The 19224-nt window shown below is 43.1% G+C and overlaps 1 protein-coding gene across 1 annotated transcript; it reads right to left on the bottom strand.

The window, feature by feature from the left end:
• Positions 1-42: 42 nt before the first annotated feature.
• On the bottom strand, positions 43-15579 carry HHIPL2 (HHIP like 2). The gene is made up of 9 exons (XM_032684496.1): positions 15563-15579; positions 15087-15214; positions 9700-10352; positions 7844-7987; positions 7186-7517; positions 5578-5704; positions 5115-5260; positions 3608-3689; positions 43-828 (listed from the first exon to the last, which is right to left on the bottom strand). The coding sequence occupies exons 2-9, from the start codon at positions 15096-15098 to the stop codon at positions 654-656; spliced, it is 1671 nt and encodes a 556-aa protein (XP_032540387.1). The 5' UTR covers positions 15099-15214; positions 15563-15579; the 3' UTR covers positions 43-653.
• Between the last annotated feature and the right edge of the window lie 3645 nt (positions 15580-19224).

Here is a 19224-nt window from a genome sequence, read left to right as displayed (position 1 = left end):
GGAAAAGGCTAATTCAGAGATACAACTGATAGAAACAGTAGAGCTACAGTTAAGAAAAATAGCTGACATTCTGAAAGAAGAAATGCACACTATAAAGCTCTCTTCTTCCATCAAAAGACCCTTGGTTTTCTTGGAAATAAAATGTTTAATTTTAGAAATTATGAATGTATATTTAAGGAAAGTTACTTCCAGGCAGAGTATGATGAAACCTTGCACCCTTTTTTGGCAGACTTAATGATACAAATTTTTCATATTACACTAATATCTGGAAATCCCAGACGAGATAACCTCAACTTGCTAAACACCATTTCTACTCAAGATGGAACTCCTGCCCTAGTTGCATGAGACTTTAAGACAGATGATGGCCAGAAGGAAGGAAGATTGACTCCCCTAGAGGTACAGAGAGGGGATTATTTGATTCAAGGAGGTTGTCACAGAGTCAGGCATAAGCTCTCAGAACTTCCCAGACCTAATCTAACACCTGACTCAAAGCCATCAGTTCCCTTGTGATGCCCATGTACATTACTATTTGGCAACACTCAGGAGAAAAGAAAACAGAGACTGGGATTAAGAAAAAGCATGGCATCTCGTAGATGGCAGAAGCACAGGTTAAATGTGATAGCCAAACTTCAAGATTGGTCCTGCTCAGTGCTTTAGTTTTTAAGACTGCTAAAGATGCCAGTCACATCCTGGAAAGATGGCTGTATGTTTTGCTTCTCAGTAAAATCAAAGCCTGACAACTTACTTGCACGTGGAACAAACGGTATCTGCTTACTCTTTGTTTTCACTGGAACAGGCTTGTATTTACACTTCCCAGGTGGAGCTCTCCTTGGAAAACAGAAACCCACATGCACATGTCAGAGATTGTTAGGGAACTTTATTTATTTCGTAGGCACACATCAATCACCTGTTGTCATTTGCCTCTGGTGGAACAGGCATGAAAGCACTTTAGGCACCTGGAGTGAAACACAGGTGGAATTCAAGAGCCTACACAAGGCTGCAAGCCACAAAATCCCTGTCCCAATAGCAGCTGGGAGGCTACAGCTTCTTTTCTACCACTCTTCTTGTCAAGTTTCTGTCATCAGACAGTGTGGGCTGTCTTTATCTAGCATCCATAGCCAGTGGGTTGGTTGGTTTGTTTGTGTGTGGGATGCTGGCCTGCCTGTGTGAACTTGCTGCCCACCACTGAATTCAAGGGCATTCAATTTCAGACAATCAGTCACTTTGGGTTGTCCTCCCCAATACTGGCTTGTGCATCCCACCTTGGAGCGGGGGAGTCTCACTCATGCACACAGGGCTTGGCAGTGACAGTTCTCTGCCCTCCCTCACAGTGCAGCACAAGGATCTCTGCACACACAGCAGAATGTTTCCGCACAGCCCCACAACATTAGTGTGACCTTCAAAGGGAGCTGCTTCGGACACAACGTGGTGCTGCAGTGAGAGGGGCGAGACAGGAAAGAAACAGGCAAGGAGTGAGGGAGGAACAACTGCAAAGAAAATGTGTCCATGTTCTTCTCCTGCTGTTCCCTGACAATTTCCCACAGTACAAAAGCACACAAAAAAACCCAAACCTACGTTTTCCCCAAGGTAAAGCTGTCACATATTAAATGACAGGAAGGGGGTACAAAGAAGCACAACACACCTGTGTCTTCCCTTACCCACCAAGGGAACTGCTGTAGGACAAATAAGAACAGGTTCTTCCAATTTGGCATGCTTGACAGCACAGAGCAAAGCGAAGCATAACCTAAGGCATCACATTTTCTTATGATTAGCATTCTCTTTCAGACAGTGACAAGAGCCAAGTGCTTCCTCCACACCATTTCAATTTTAAAAAAAAGGTTACTAAAGCAGAGTTGTTGGCATTGCTTGCAGGGATTTGGAGGGGGGGTGATCCCCCCTCTTTCTCCTCTCTAATTTTTAAATCATTTCCTAATTCATTTTCCCTCTGCTTATGACTGAAGGAATTTGGTGCCAATCCAGGCACCACTCTGCTGTCTCCAAGAGTAGTGCTGGAAAGACAAGCTGAAATGGGGACAAATGGCACTGCTGTCACCAGTTTTCCTGGCAGGTTCCTAGGGAAGTTTGAGTTGCCATCAGGTATATGGCAGTGGCCCTGGCTATGTTTTGAAAGCAGGTATTTGTGTGGCTTGCTGCCCTTGCCAGTGTGCTGGCTGATGTGTGGGCAGGAGGCAGGGAGTGCCTGGCTGGGCAGACTGGGACTGCTCCCATCAGGGGAGCCAGTTATCCCAGCAAGACAGTAAAGGAAGAGCCCTATAAACAGCATTAAAATGCAAAGGATAAAGAAGAAATCTCCACTCATGAGACAGTGAGGAGGAGGCCAGAGTACAGCCCAGGAGCTGGAGGTGTTAGGATACTCTGCTCCAGGGCCAAGCATGCTCAGGCTCCAGAGGAGCACAACCCTGGACAAGCCTGCAACATGCTTAAACAAACAGACAAGGGCAAAGCTGACAGAGCAGCATCCGGGCTAAGGTAAACAAGGTGAAGCAGAAAATACAAGAATAAATTCCAGAGAGCCAAGGAAATAAGTGCCTGGTCCTGTTCTAGAAGTGAGGGACATGAAGCTTCAAAAGCACAGGGTCTTCATGGCACACAAGGGACTGGCATAGAGACTATAGAGCTTTTTTTCTTTGGTGAAATACGGCAGGCACAAGCTCTTGATGTTTATGCAAGCTCACAAATATAGATTTTTTTAGTTGAAAATATTGTATTTTGGTCAGCCACAGTTACTGCAGCCCAAAAACTTCCTGGCAAATGATGTGTTAAAGGCAGGAGTCTCCTCAAGCAATTACAGCAAGTAAAAGACTCAAAAGTTCCTATTCCCATCACCTTGGTACAGAGCTTGAGTTTACCATCTAGCTTTGGATTTAAATTCACAAGAAAACATAACTTGATGTCTTCATTTTGTTAGTGCCTGAGGTCTCTGCAACAGCACAGACACATTTGTACTGTATCTACTTTACAGGGTGATTTGAAACCCATTTAATGCTTTTTAGCAAGATCCAAAATCTTGGGAGAGGAAAAAATTATGTAAGTGTGCTTATTATTGTAAAAACAGACTTTAGCAAGGATAATGCTTAATGGGGAAAAATATTTTGCTTGGAAAATCTCAGATTCAGACTCCAGTTATTATTTGAACACTGCATGAACCACCAGGTTTCACTCATCTTCATGAAGAAAACTACACTGTGGAGTACAATTCACTTATTTATATTAAAGTGCATGGTAGATATTTGATGTAGTGACCCTGAAGGATATGGACTGTAGTTTTTAAAATATCACTGTGCTATATTTCAGATATGTAACCAAGGAGATATTCTTCTAATCCTTAACTCTCCCAGATCTTCCAAGGTATTTGCACTCTATTTCCGATTTCTGTGTGCACAGATATGACGAGTGAGGAATAAATTCATTAAAACTGATTAAAGTTGCACCAGATGTACAGTGGGTGAACAAAAACCAAGGACTGAATGTAGATGTCAGTGAGATTATCTATCAGTAGTACTTAGCATTCTTTTACTGTGGTACCTGGAGAGCATATGGTGATTATAGAAGAATTTGGCCTGGAAAAACATCTTTAACTACAAACCTTGCAGGATCAATAAGCTTGTAGAGCGATCCATGTGGTGCATAGGCACTGGGATAAGAAGTAGACATAAAATACAGCTCACCTAAATGGAAGTGAAAAAAGAAAACTGGTCTTAGATTCAAGTGCCCAGGCTGAATCCCAGTTCTCCATTTTCCTCTCTTTCCTGGCTCTTCACTAATTCATGTGGTCAGAAAAGAAAACCCCTTCAGTTCCCCCCTCAGTCATGCCTGAAGTCCAAGAAGCAGGCTTTGGCCTCACGCTGATCTGTGCAGGTGGGCTCCCACAGACACCAAATCGTCTCTTGGCCACAGCAGGGATCCACACAAAACCAGCAGCTCTCAATCAGGCAGAATGCCTGAGCAGGACCTTCATTACTCATGTCTGTGGCTCTCCAAAAGGTTAATTTCCTCTGCATAAATATGTATTTTTTAAAACATGTTTGTACCGAAGAAGCAGCCAGAAACTACAAATAGAGGGGAAGACCACACAAGAAATGTTTAGCCATCTCATAGTCATACCAAAAAAAAAAAAAAAAAGAACTAAATTGGCTAATCCATGGAAGACAGAAGCTTCTTACTTCTCTGTGGTAGTTGTGAAAGTCACCACCATGTTGTTTTCTAAAAGCGCCACCAGAAGAGACGTTTAATATTCACTCACTCCACATGTTGTTAGAACAGTTAAAAATTGTATACATTATACAACAAAGCCTGCATCTCCATGAAGCTTTGACAGAATATGCTAACCAGACCATCTAGGATCTTTTCATTGCAAGCAAATCTCTTTTCTGCTGAATGGTGAAGCATCAGAGCTCACTAAACCACACCTGTGTTCTCAAAAAACTCACAGCTGCATTTTGTATTACACAGATGTGTCAGGAGACTGTAGAACAGTGCACAGAATATGCATTGGTACTTCCACCTTGGTGAGAGATCTGGTCATTGTGACCTTAATAATATCTCATGTGCTGAGACCTTTACACTAAATTTTAAAATGAGGGGCTTTCCTGATCCCCAAATAAAGCCTTGGTCTATAATCCATAGTGTAAAGTGCTGATGTTTTGAATAAGACTGAGAAACTTATACTAAAGAAGCAGGGAAAATTCAGATAAGCTCTAAGAACTCAAGCGAGGATGCGCTGTTACAATGAAAAGGTGAATTGCATTGATATAGCCTCTTGATTAATGAAACAGCACAAACAAACATCAACAAGAGGACAAGGAAAGGCTGCAACAAACAGCAGCTCAGCCTCCTTAGAGAACCTGGCATATTTCACGTGAGGATCTGTCCCCTGACCTCTCCATCAAATCAATCTGCAATAGCCACACAGGGCAGGAGACCTCTCTGAACCACAGACCAACCCTCCCTGCCCTGCTGAGACTGCCACAAACCTGTTTGCAATGCCTACTCTGTAGTGACATGTGAGGAGCCACGTAATTTTACACATCCTCCCTACAACAGAGAACTGACAGTACAGTTTCCAGTGAAGGTATGGCTAGCATGATACACACCTGCTTCATCCTCAGCAAATGAGATGATGAATTTGCTGTAAGAACTGATCATCCCAGGGAAAGCACAAGCTGTTGTGCTGCCAATGCAGATATCCTGCTTCTTCCACTTATTTGTCTTCTCATCTTCCTGTAAAGCCATAAGTCGACTAGATGAAAAATAAAACCCTGTGTTTTATGTTTCCATTATCAAAATTAGTTCCTGTCAAAATCATGCATTACTGAAAAAAAGTCAGTGAGGACCCTGACTGTTGGCTGATTTTTGGAAAAATAGGCCTGAACAAAAGCAAACGTATCCTAAGGATTCTAAATTGGAGTAAGTTTAGATTCCAACAAAAAAAAAGTTGTTATAATAGTCAAACAGAGCATTTACTCCAGCTCAAAAGGATTTGGGATGCTCCAATACACTTATTTGCCCAGATGAGGGTGCCAAATGGGAGCTGCAGAGAAAAAAAATTAGTCTCACCCGTTCATGAAATCACCAAAAATATAAAGGCCATTCAAGTTGGGCGATTCGCATCCTCTGTAGACATAACCTCCAGTAACTGACTTCCCCACACTGCGGCCATATGCGAATATTGGGAGAATGTCATCTGTTAAACTCAGAGAAATAAAAAGTCAGAAAATTTACTTCCAGAGAGCATCAAAAAGCAACTGCTCAATGACACTGACAGGTACAATTAAAAGAAGGACCAATACAGTTGAACAAATCACACAGCGAAATTTCAGTAGGAACTCAGTACTTTACTCTAGGACAGAACAAGCCCAGGGGCTTTAAAGAGCTCTTCGTGTACTTGCTTATCAAGGCTTCGTCGCAATGAGCTTCCATAGCACATAGAACCAAGATTCTTTGCATCAAGCAAGCAATGCAGAAAGGTATCAGCCTGCAGGAAGTGTTATCTTGCAGGTTTGTGGCTGCACCAATCATTTCAGCAGGGGTCATCTTTACCGATGTCAGTATTTTTAGAGAAGGGAGTAAGATCAAGCACTTGCGATTTAATTCAACATCTTTGTAGGTTCACTGACATTCTCTGCACAGAACATGAATAAGTGTGCTACCTCTGTTCTATGTCATGAGACTTTAATAAAATAAAGACTTTTTCTCTGGCAATGCTAAAATTTAATTCAGCCCTTTCTCATGTTGAATTATTAGATCCCACAAAATTTTAGTCCTGTCCTCACTTTTTTTCCCCAGGATCAAGTAGCTTGTCTTTAATGATGAGGATAAAGATCACAAATGCAATTCATTAAAAACCATAGATTAACCAGCAAAATCCAACTCAGTTTTGTTTTCAATGGAGGACTGAGCCATTAGGAAAGCAACCAAACAAAACACTTGAGAGCTATGTGGATACTGGCACAGCAGAGGAGAAATGCACAGTGCACTTGCATTGCACTTGTGCAGTAATGCACACTCTGCACTTGCCTGCTCATGCAAATGTTTCAGAAACACCTACACAAGCTTGAGACCAGGTGTCTTCAGGTCTCAGCTTAAGGAACATTATAATAATTTCCAGTTCTTCTATCATGCTTTGCAAAGACCTTTACAAGGACCACCAATTTCTACTCTTTCTTTGAGGCAGGAATTGAGTTTGTCCATCACACCCACAGTCAGACCCAGAGAACAGCTTTTGGGCGTTCTACTGCAACACCCTGCTTGCTAGGACACACTGCCTCTGCCACAGGAGTTGTTTCAGAGTCTCAGGATCAGCCTGGTCCACTCTCCTTAGCCACAGTCATGGCTCAGAGCCTCTGAAGAGAATCTCTTTTCTACATAAACCAAATCCATTGCTTTCCTGACTTCACTGGGAAAACACTGTCTACAAAATGCACAGGCTTTGAACTTGAACACCTTGTCAGGTGCAGTGTGTGGCAGGGAATTCCCTGAATGAGCAGAGCATAATTTTATACCAACACTGCAGGGCTGGGGAGAAGGGATTTCTGCTCTTATGTAAACAATCTCTATCTAACACACAACATAGGATTATTCAGCTTCACTGGAAAAACAGTGCTATAGCCCACTAAATATACACATGTGATAAAGTAATCTTCTATAAGAAAACTTCTTCCTTACCCAAAGAGGAATTGTGGCAAAGCTTTGTGTCGTAGCATTCAAATCCCTCCTTTGCTCTCCAGCCGTAGTTCCCTCCTTTAACAATCAGGTCAATTTCTTCAAACCGGTTCTGCCCGACATCCCCACAGAATATCCTCCCTCTTCCCTTTTTTGTGACAGGGTCTCCTCTGTCAACTGCACAGCGCCACATGTTCCTGACCCCATAAGCATAAACCTCAGGGCGGGCCTTGGGATCAGACACAAATGGGTTGTCAGGAGGGATGCGGTAAGGCTTGCCATCAGGACTTTTTCCATCCACATCGATCCTCAAAACTTTCCCCAACAAAGTACTCCTAAGGAGAACAACAGAAGAAGAAACCCCAGCATGAGAGCCAACTGAAAACACAAAAATTATCTTTCTCTTCCCCCTTTTCAAAGGAAAGTTATCTGTCCAAAATTAATTACCCAACAGCTAGTATGTCTTGCAACCTTCTCAAATTAGAAGACTCTCTCTTCCCTAAACAACTTGGCTTTCAAAATGCAAAAAAAATTTTTTTAAATACTGCATTGGATAGACTTGCAGGTGCACAAGCACTTTCAGGAAGCACTCTTGCTTTATTCTTCCAAACCTTGTATCTTAGTGAACAAGCTCAAAGCTTTCACCTCCCTTCCTACTTACTTGTTCTGAGCATTTCCAAATTTTCCAAAAGGGTCTCCAGCTTTCCCTCCATCCCCTGTGAATAGATACATATAGCCATCCACACCAAAGAGCAGCTGCCCACCGTTATGATTTGCAGCTGGTTCGTCAAGCTCCAAAAGATTCCTGGGAAAAAAAAGAAAAGACAAATAAGTTCAGATATGGGTACTGGGAAGGACTGAACATTTGGGAGGCTGCAGAAATATCACATCACCACTCCTACAGAAGAAAGCAGGATGTCCCAGCTGTACAGACGTGCCGGCTTTGTCAAACGCATTGCTGGGTGGCATCTGATTTCCTGTGAGCCTGCAGCATCAGGCCACCTTCCTGCCACGCAGCAGAGCTCCTTTCAGTGTGGCACCCCTCAAGGAAACTCTTTTCCCATGAACCAAGCAGCATTCCTGCTTTGGCCTGCACTGCATTAGCACCTCCTGTGCTACAGAGCTCACCCACCACCACGAGCACAGGAGTACCACAGCTCTTCTGAAAACACAACTGCAAATACAGAATGCATTCCTCTGCAGGGAATACTTGTTGCTCTTTCAACTTTGGTTGTGGCAGGTGGGTTCTGCTTTCTTATATGAGAAGCAATTGGTGAATTTGAGGCCTTCAAAAGCATTATAGGGTGATTGTGAAATTCTAGAGAAAAGAAGAATTTTTAACAAAAGAAAAGAGAATTTTTAACAAATTCTCCTCCATAATTGAGAATTAGCTTTTTTCTTAGTGGGGAACAGGGTAGGTGCATACACGGCAGATAAAAAGAGTGTATAGTACTGTAGCAAAGCATCCCCCTTCTCCTACAGTACAAAACACTTAGGGCAGATGTGAATTCCATAATAGGCCTAAGCCTGTTATTTCTCTTTAGAAGACAAGAGTACAAGATGGAGAGAGAAGATGACCTGGAAGTCTAGATCCCAGGTCCTCTTTTCAATTCAATTTTGGTTTACTGTGTGACCTTGAGCCAACCTGTCTCTAGTAGATTCATAGTAGGCCAGTCACACACCTGAACCAGGGTGACTGGGAATGTGCAGGTTCTGCAAGTGGAAAGAATCATAGAATGGTTTGGTTGGAAGGGACCTTGAAGATCATCTAGTTCCAACCCCTTTGCTGTGGGCAGAGACACCTGGGACCAGACTGGGTTGCTCAGTCTGGCCTTGAACACTTCTGGGGATGGGACATCCATAACTTCTCTGGGAAACCTGTGCCAGTGCCTCACCACCCTCACAGTAAAGAATTTCTTCCTAATATCTAATCTAAACCTATTCTCAGTAGGTAGAATTTGAAGCCATTCCCCCCGGTCCTGTCACTACATGCTCTTGTAAACAGTCTGTCTTCATCTTTCTTGCAGGCTCCCTTAGGTACTGGAAGGCTGTAATTAGGTTACCTGAGAGTCTTCTCTTCTCCAAGGTGAACAATCCCCATTCTCTCAGCCTTTCCTCATAGGAGAGGTGTTCCATCCCTCTAGTCACCTTGGTAGCCCTCCTCTGGTCTCGCTCCAACAGGTCCCTATCCTTCCTGCACTGGGGATCCCAGAGCTGGATGCAGCACTCCAGGTGGGGTCTCATGAGAGCGGAACAGAAGGGCAGAACCCCCTCCCTCAACCTGCTGGCCACACTGCTTTAATGCAGCCCAGAGCACGGCTGGCTTTCTGGGCTTCAAGTGAACATTGCTGGGTCATGTCCAGCCTCTCATCCACCAGCATCCCCAAGTCCTTCTTAGCAGGGCTGTTCTCAATCCATTCATCTCTAGTCTGTATTGATACCTGGGGCTATCTGTGTCTCTGACAGAGAAAAATGATTTCTCATTGTGGCCTACATAGAATTAAACTTGAACTTTACCTTTCAGAGCGTGGATCAGCTTTGTTGGCATCGGACGCCAAAACCTTCAATTCACTGATCCTGATCTTTTCCACTCGGTTCTTATCCATGTATGAGTAATAGATATAAAACTTCCCATTGTACTTGTACTTGGGGTGAAAAGCCATCCCCAGAAAGCCCCTCTCATCCCCTAGCCATGGCGTAGCCAGCACTATCCTTTTAATATCCAGAAAGGGCTCCTCCAGCCGGCTGCCATCGGGCAGGTAGACCCAGACGACGCCCACCTGCTCGGCCACGAACAGGCGGTGGGAGCGGTCGTTGGGATGCACCATGAGCACCGGGTTCCGCAGGCCGTTGGCAACCTCCCTCAGGCAGAGCTGGATACAGCCTCCCTGGTCCTCCACCACGGAGCCCAGGTTGTAGTTGAGGGCCGTGTTCCTCAGCACGTTGGGGAAGCAGTAGTCCTCGTCGTGCAGCTGGAGGAGGCTGCAGAAGCGTGTTCTGTTTGTCTCGCAGCATTCTTGGATGTGCTTGTCGCGCGTCAGCAGGCGGATGGCAGAGCGGCAGTTGGAATGAAACTTGGAGCAGTAGTCAAAGCAGAGCCCTGGGAGGCTTCTTAGAGGTGTCCGAGGGTTTTCTGCGTCATAGAGGTGTGCAGCATATGGAGAACATTCCTAGAAAGTAAAAGAAACTAAATATGTGAATGTGTACACACATCTGGGAGCAGCCAACATATCTTCATGAAAGCAAACTGGTTAATAAAATGGAAACTTAGTAATGCAGAGAACACAAGGAGTCACCTTTGTTGTGGAATAGTAGAAAGTCACTCAGGATATGGCCAAAATGGATTTACAGATCAGTAGTAGTTTCCTTCATCAAAGCACAAAATTCTTCCCAAAAGAAGTACAACTGTGGAGGATGGGGATTCTCCGCTCACTCAGATCGGACTCAACGGTCTTGCAGAGAGGTAATCAGAGCAGGGTAACAGCTTAACAGAGGTCTGTAAACATCACAAGTGACATGGAGAAGTCGCTTGTGATATTTACACTTACCCTCAGAAGAAAAATGAATGAGCATCAGATAAAGGTAATAGGAACCAGGTTGAAAAAGAAGGGGAAACTCTGCCAGATGTACATTGATGTACATCTGTTAAAGATGTATATCAATTAAATATACAGGCTAAATTAATCTTTGGTCTGATGCTGTACAACTCCAGTCATGTTCCTGCATGCACAGTATTACTGAAGCAGATGTAGTTGAGATTTAAAACTGATTCCGGTAAGTAAATATCATCTTATGCAATTCATGTAGATATCATTGACTCTATATGTGATCATCAGGAAAAAACTACTGCAAGCAACATTCTTAAGTCTTATGTATTTAAATTATGTTCCTTCAAAGATTATTGAGTTTTAGCTGTGCAAAATATAGGTTAAATTCTGAAAATCAGGCATTGCGTTTGAATTTGTACCTAAATTTTAACTCCTCTTGTAGAAATTCTGGGCCAGAACTTCCATAAAACATTTCCATTAAAATCCCACCTCTATCTTAATCAGCACAAAGTTGCAGAAGTTAAAACAGAAGATACTAAACTCTGCAGAAATATTATTGTACTTGTTTCAATGCCAGCAGTTCAAAACAATCTATCCAGGTCTTTTACTGGGCACATATGTAGGAAGGTAAGTATGTAGGAAGTCGACGAATGAAGAACTACTGCATTAGCAATTTTTCTGCCTCATTAAACAAGTTTGCTTCATTAAACAAAATTCATTTAAAAAAATCTGGGCAGCTATACAAGCAATGGCTTTTTTTTTTTTTTTTTTTTTTTTTTTTTGCAAGAAGCAGCCTTTCTAGGGTATTTAATGTCAAGACTACTGTCCTTGATTCCAAACTTCACACAGCAAGCTGTTTCCTGTGCTCACAGAAGTACCCAAGGGCTTTTGGCCATAATAAGAACAGATACGATTTGTAAGGAGTAAAGTTCAGTTCTTGGATGTAAGTTCTTGTGTAGTAAGTTTCTCACTTTTCATTGCTGCCATTTGGATACTAAGCTGCATAGAATGAACTTGTTTCTGTTGGTCCTGCATTACATCTGTAAGGAACCTCTCCCACTTCCCAAATCGGAAGTCTCCAGCCTTGCAAAGGGAGGCCAAATCTCCCAGGCCTGCCTGCCCTTGCAGCCTGACCCTAGCCCTAGTTGGCAGAACCACACCATTTTCCCCATGTATAATTTCTTTCCATAACAAGGAAGGGCACCACCAGACCCTGAGCACCATCTGCAAAAGTCAAAGCTTCAGGTAAATGTCCTTGTCTTTCTGTTCTCACCTTCTTGAAGGACAGCAGCTTTGGTGCTGGCATTTAACAACACTTGGCTGGCATTTCCTGCCCTGATGCTTATGGAGTCCATTAGCCATTGCTCACCCTGTCTGCTTTCACCACTACACACTCATGTATGCACCCCCAAACGGGCTGAGGTTTTAGTTATATTTATATCAGCACCATATTTGCACAAAATATGGTGCTGATTTCAAGTGACTAGGAGGCAAGGAGAGGTGACAGCCTGATAAGGTGTCTCCAAGGAAAGGTATGGGAGAGTAGACAGAGCCTAACCTGCATTTCTAGTCCTGGGAATCTCCCTCATTCCCACTAGCATGTGGCTGCAGCTGGCTCACCGTTCTGCTGTGCACAAGTCATTGGAAAACCAAAGCTCCTCTCAGCTCTGTTCTGAAGTGATTACTTTATTAACACCCTTGAAAACAATTTTAATTTCTCTCAAAGAAGTGGGAGCAGAGTCCAGCTCCCAGATCAGCAACCTGAGAACATTAAAAAAACAGCTGCTTCTGAAACAAGGCATATTCTCACCACCTCTGAGCTTCCTCAACTCTGTTCTGCCAACAGGCTGCAGCATAAAGGTCTCCTACAGTTCATGCTCCTGAATAACTGTGGCTCCTGAGCAGCTGCCATGCTTTCAGAGCCATTGGGCTTCCCCCACAGTGTTTGCCTGACAAAACAATGCCTGCAGCACATAGACCCAGCAAGACACATGAGATGGAGGCTGTTCCTCAGGGTCTGTGTAAACTCCCAGGATTAGGTGGCCTTGCAGTCACTGTTGGTTGTCTGCTTTCATTTCACTCAAACATGCAGGAAAATTAATCTCACTACTTTATAAAACCAAAGAAACTCCTAAGATCACATTGATGCTTCTCTGCTGTTTTGTAATAGCTTCTCTGAAGAGTAAGCATTCAGAAATCAAGTCAAGCCTCTGATTAAAACTGGGTTAGAAAGTATGTTGCTTTCCCTGCATCAGCTCCCATCGCATGCTAATATCACAGCTTTCAATCATCTTGAACAAGGCTTAATTGACCTTTTTTGGTTTTTTAAGCCTCTCCTCTAGCAGTTTTCTGAACAGAGAAGCATCCTCCCAGCCATCAGCCAAACAGCTGTTCTAGCACGCATAGCAAGGTTTGCATCCAGGGAAATTTTCTAGCCACGCAACTTGTACAATACCTCTTTAAGAACATCACAGGCAGTTTTCAGAGTTTCATATTCAGTTTTTAAGCTAAATCCTAGAACACCTCAGCTGGGTGTCAGACTCTAAAACTCTAAGTTCTTAAAACAAGTGTAGCTAACTAAAATAGACCCCGATCTTGCCAGACACAAACTGAAACAGCTCTGCCAGCAGAGCCAGATTGCTTTAGATGCCTCTTCTAGCCTGTTAGTTTTTAAGAGAAATGAATCTGGTTTAGAGTGACAGCAGGAAATCCATGATCCAGAACACATCCCTGTATAATCATCTGTCTGTTAAGAAACACAGCCCCACTGCCAAGGTAAGGTGTGCTCCATGGCATCTTTCTTGGGCTCTGTGGGACCAACGAGACTGCTGCTGTTGCCAAAACCAGCTTCCTCTGTGCAATGCTCAGCACTCCCCTCATTGCCACACCAGGAAGGTTGTCTGGTTTTTACTGTCTGCTGGGTTTGGCACTGAAGGAACATCTAACTGAATGAGCTGCTTTGTTACAACACACAGCTACTGCTCTGATCTTCCCCAAAACAGTGAAATAATGCTACCTTTGCTAAATTAGAGCGGCTACTATTCAGGTTTATCAGTAAGCACCTACACCACTTTCCTGCAATGTTTTGTTCAAAAGGCAAAAGCAAACAATATTATTTTGTCTACCACTGCTTCTGAGACTAATCTTTGTGTCCTAAATTCCATATGGAGAATATCAATAAAAGCACTCCTTACTAACAGCACCGTTTTATCTGAAGTCCTGCCATACACTGCAGAAGTAAGCACTTGGCACAATTACATGCTGATCACATAAATGCATCTGTATTTTCATATTTAATGTGGCAATAAGTACATGTGAACATATCACAGGTAGTGACTACAAACTGTCAGGATACTCTGGAGGTGGTAGAATGGAGATGTTATCATTTCACATCCCTTCCACGTGAGATCAGCAACAATTTCCAGCAAAGTGACTTCCTAAAGCAAAACCATTTGGTAGATCTTCACTCTTTCACTAATTCAACAGCCAAATAATATTTGCTAGAGAACCTAACATCATTTCCACGGTTGTCACCAACTTGACCAGGAAGAGCAACACAATCACAAGCTCAAAGATTTAACAGAAATCTTACTCTAAAAGATAGAAAAAATAGTAATAGCTTATAACTTTGAAAATCTATAAGTAAATAAGGGTGTGGGTTTTGTTTTTTTTTGGTTTGGTTTGGTTTGGTTGTTTATTTACAAAATACACTTAGAACAAAATTACATTATGCCCTGCAGAATGAGCAATCAAAGAAGCAATGGTAAATTTTTACAGTGTTCTTTTTCTACCTGAAACACGTAGAAAAATCTTCATAACATCAACACCGGTGGTTCTGCTAGGACCTGCAACACATCTTTTTCTGCTTTACCAACTTTAAAGTCACAAACCACCCTGATGCTACTTTTTTCCAGCCCTGGTGCTGAAAGGATATGTCCCTTACACCAAGGAGATGCCACAATCTTGCCAGCATCCAAAAAGAGTGGAAACATTTTGGTACACAGATAATACTTTAAAGCTAAGGAAATATTAACTGCAAGAGTTTTACACATTCTTAGAAAGATTAAGTGTGTCTTTTGGCTGCTTTGAATTTTGGCATGCAGTGAGTCCAGCTTTGTGTGACTACCAGTTGTGAAAAAGGCAGGTGGGTTCTGCTCTCTAATTACGGAGATGCAGAGAAGCTCAGCCAGAACAGTGCCTGTGGTCTTTCCTCCCTGCACAGTGCCCGTTTCCATGAGCCAGGTGGGCAGTGTGGAGACAGCACTGATGAAAATGCTGTGACTACAGCCTCAGGACCTTCCAGCAGCTGTTTGAAACCACTGCCTACTAAATTTTGTTCTACTTTAACAACCACACCATTTGGAGCATCCTCAGCAGGAACACAGTCAAAACACATCCTTCATGCAGTGCAGAGATCCAAACACTTCACCCATAATTCCCACACCATTTTGGTTGTGTAGAATTTGTAATCCAGCACCTGGTAGCTGCAAGCAGAAGATAAATATTGATCTGTAATTCTCTCCTTCATTATGAAAAAATCAACTGAGCAGCAGGATTCCAATCATCATCTGCACTGGGCAATGCTTTCATAAACCATTATTGCTAGCAAATGTCACTATATATTGCCAGATTCCAGAGTGATGCACCTTACACAAAGCATTTTGCATAATTCATGCTGAGGAGTAGGTGCCATTACCCTGTCAGTCCACCTTTTCCCTGCTCCCACACCTCCCTTCACAGCAACACGGCCAGCCATAAGGAACTATCAGAACCTCAACTGACCCCCAAACCAGCCCAAAGCATAGGATACATGTATTATTTTTCTGCCCTACCTGACACAGGATATCTTTGATGTATGTTCCACACAGCTTATGCCCCCGGGGATCGATGTAATCCATGATATCCCAGTATTTTGCTGCAATGCTGTTGTCTCTCTCCTGGTCACAGCAGCCAAATTTTTCATAGGCAGAGCAGAACTCCAAGTGAAAAGGGGGCTGGAAAGGTGGCCCATAATCTAGACACTGAGGATGTCCCAGCACACAGCTTATCAGGCACAACAAGAGAAGGCAAAGACAGACACGTGGGCAAGAAAAGGAAACTCCAGAGCTGCTGCTGCTCCTTTCAGCCTGTGGCCAAATATTCACTTCCTTTGGTGTGGGTGTCCTGAGGTCAGATGTATAGAAATCCTGGACTTCTTCATAGTATGGTTCATTCATCTTCTCCACTTTATTAACTGCCAGCCACGGAGCAGGCACTGAGGTTTGCTTACATTCTCCCTCCCTTTTTCCCTCTGAAGTTTACTACTTGGCAGGAGAGAAACCCTCAGGGCTGCCTCTTCGGTATTTCACACGTCACATAGCTGAACCCTCCCATCTGGGCATTTCCGGGCACTCACAAATCTAATCCCTACATTTTATTTTAAATTGTCCAAGAAATCCTTCGCCTAGAAATATGGATAATAAAAATACAAGATATGATATGTATACACAGGACTTGATAATCTCTCCCCCTTTACAAGACACAAGTGAACAATTTTCAGTTGCTAACTACCATTTTGTTCAGCTTTTAAAATGCACTAAACTTGGGTCTGGTTTCATAAGGACTGAACAGGGGCCATAAAATACAACCAAATTAAGGCAGCAGCAGTTAACCATAGGAACAAGTAATTTCAGGACCAAAAGTTTTACAGGGATATTGATGTTACCCACAAATCCAGGTATATATATTCAGGGTTAAAATGAGAATAAATTCAGAAAGTGAAAGAGAAAAAATTTATTTAAAGCACCAGCACAACCTGAAGTCAACTGTGATATTCTATGGTAACCCTGTGCTTAAGCTAATGAATTTTTAAGGGTTTGATCCCAGTTGATATTAAATTGATTTAAAGCTGCACAAGACTTTTGCCCACTTTCCCCTCTGGTGAAGTGGGCAAAGCCCTTCCCATCAGCTGTGCATGCAGGTGCACCCTGTTTGTACACACTGTACTCAGCCTGTGTTTGAGTATGACACTTCCCTAACTTTGCTCATCCATAAGCAGAACAAGGTAACTTTGATCACAACCAAGTGGAAAGGGAAGCTGCAGGGACAATCTCACATATAGGGACACCTCCACTCATTCAAAACTTCCCTGTCTCCCCACACATCACCACTCACTCCCAGGATCTAGCTCATGGAGAAGTCAATGCTCCCAGTCCTGGCTTTTCAATACAAACACCAGTGTAATGTGATACCTGAGAATACTCTGTGACTATGGGCCTCCTCTAAGTCTTTACTGGGAGACAGTTCTTTTAAATTTCTGGGGGTTTAACCTTCACCTATTTTGCTGTGGTACCTTGACTGTCCAACAGCCTCACAATAATCCTGCCTGTGCTTAGTCTTCAACAAACTGGCAATGCACCAATCACAAGATTTCAGCACTGTCAGGAGATAAAGCTTTTTAAATCCAACTCTTTATATCTGCTGAAGTATCAGCTTATCTCGGTTATTGCTCTCGTACATTGCAGACAATCACTGAAATTAAGGCATTACTTTGGTGTCCAGAATGGGACAGCTGCTCAGAATACAGAGAACCTGCTTGGGAAAAGAAAGGCAGTAAGAATACACACAATCAACATGCTTTAAAAAGCAGCTGACATTTCATTACCTGGCTTGTCTTAAACTTTAGTAAAGACCTAATAGGAAAGTGCAAGCAGGAGCATCAAAACAACAGATGGAACAACAGGGAAGGCAGAAGAGGTAGAGCTGATGTGTAATTTTGTGTTATCATTATGTTAGGTTTTAATATGAAAAATACCAGGGCAAGAGGTGGAATAACAGAAGGACAACAGACACTGAGTCTGTGCAGAAAATGTTGATTCCCTGAAAAAGTTCCTTGACTCAGCACAAAGGAGAACAGCAAAGAAAGGATGTGATATTGCTTTCATGGAAAGAAAAATAAATCCTAACAGAAGCTTTGCACACGGGATGGGGAAGGCAATTGACAGGAAAATCAAACTTAGAGCACAGAATTCAGAGCCAAAGCAGATCATTCCAATCCCCTAGGATTCACCAACTTCGAAGTACAACACACAGGCCTAAAAACACAGTATGCACTGAATAACTTGCACAGAAATTTCACTGAGGACTTGTGATCCGTAGATTTGTCTCACATGGAAGTACTACAGTGTCAAGAAACAGCAAGTTTTTTGCAGGACAAGAGCAATGCTCAAGATAATTACACAAAATCTGTGCCTGTGCTGCTCTTCTACTTGCTGACTTTAAGACAGTAGTTCTGCCACCAGGAGAGGACATGATCCCCAGCAGCAGTCCTGTTTCCAGAGATCACAGGAGAAAGCTGGAAGCTCAGTGGATTAACAGATTTTTCAAAGACATCAAGCTCCTTTTTGTCCTCTTGCTGTCCTTACCTTCACCCCAATATCTGATGCTTTGTTTCATATTTCTTCCTCAACAAAAGCTCCTCCACATGCCCCCAAAGGAGCACAGACAGTGGAAGGGGGAAGCCCAAATAACACCCTGTTGCGATGCTCCCAGGACCATCACAGGAGAGTCACCAGCCCATCAAAGGCCTGTCTTTGCAAGTCCAGAGGAGCAGAGGAGCACAATGGTAGGTAGGAAGCCAAATTAGGGACTCAAGGGAAGGGACACTCTGCCTGGTTGCCTCCCGGGGCTCTCCCAGGACAGCTTTAGTCCCACTGCCCAGGCATGAAACCCATCAAGATGAGTCACTGGGAGCAACAACCTGGACCACTTCTCTCAGCTAATGGGGGAGTCGCTTCCCAGGGCTGCGGGGTACCTTACGAGATGTCAGGGAAGAACATTTTGAAACTTCACAATCTAAATTAAAATAGTCAAAACCCAGCTGAAGATCTCCAACAAAACCCCCTGACTATTACAAAGCCAGGCAACAGCATTGCTTGGGAGTCAGAACGAAACGAGCACGCAGGTTGGGAATGATGAGTAATTGTCTTTTTTTAACAAAACAGTTAGAGCAAGTAGCTCTCAACACTAGAAACACTGTCTTAAGGTACATCTCACACCACCCATATTAATCCAGGCCAAAATTCCAGAGAAACACTGAGTTTTTAAAAGCACAGGTGTACTTACCCATAAACTACTCTGCTACTAAAGACATCTTTGTTTCATTCCCAAGGTGGGTTCCAGCAGTTCATCCTCCAGAATTCTACAGATCTCTCATTACAACAGAAGTAGTACTTGGAAAGCATTTTGTTGTTGTTTTCAAGCAAGCTGGAATGATAGTTTGTAACAACACATGAAGGTGTGCTTTCCAAGCACAGTAACACTGCACATTTCAACTCATAGGCAAGACTGCAAAAAAAAAAAAATTCTAGAAAGTTTCTTCCACCAAGTAGAGTTTTCAGTATTTCTGTGCCTCTGCTCTTTCAAAGCAGTGTGGTCACGCAGCTACAGCAACCTTTCACTCCTTCCTACCACCAGTGTGAAAACAATCCCTGAACTGGACAGCCCCTAAGTATGA

The sequence above is a fragment of the Chiroxiphia lanceolata genome, chromosome 3 (genome assembly GCF_009829145.1).
Source record: "Chiroxiphia lanceolata isolate bChiLan1 chromosome 3, bChiLan1.pri, whole genome shotgun sequence".
In the NCBI taxonomy this organism is placed as follows: Eukaryota; Metazoa; Chordata; class Aves; order Passeriformes; family Pipridae; genus Chiroxiphia; species Chiroxiphia lanceolata.
This window is presented reverse-complemented; position numbering and strand designations above follow the sequence as displayed.

Bases quoted from the DNA above. Each gene is read 5' to 3' on its own strand.
- HHIPL2 (XM_032684496.1), bottom strand. The intron at 5,705-7,185 runs GTAAGGAAGAAG...TGAGTTTAACAG, and splicing joins TTGCCACAATTCCTCTTTGG to ATGACATTCTCCCAATATTC. The intron at 5,261-5,577 runs GTGAGACTAATT...TTTTTCATCTAG, and splicing joins TTTGGTGATTTCATGAACGG to TCGACTTATGGCTTTACAGG.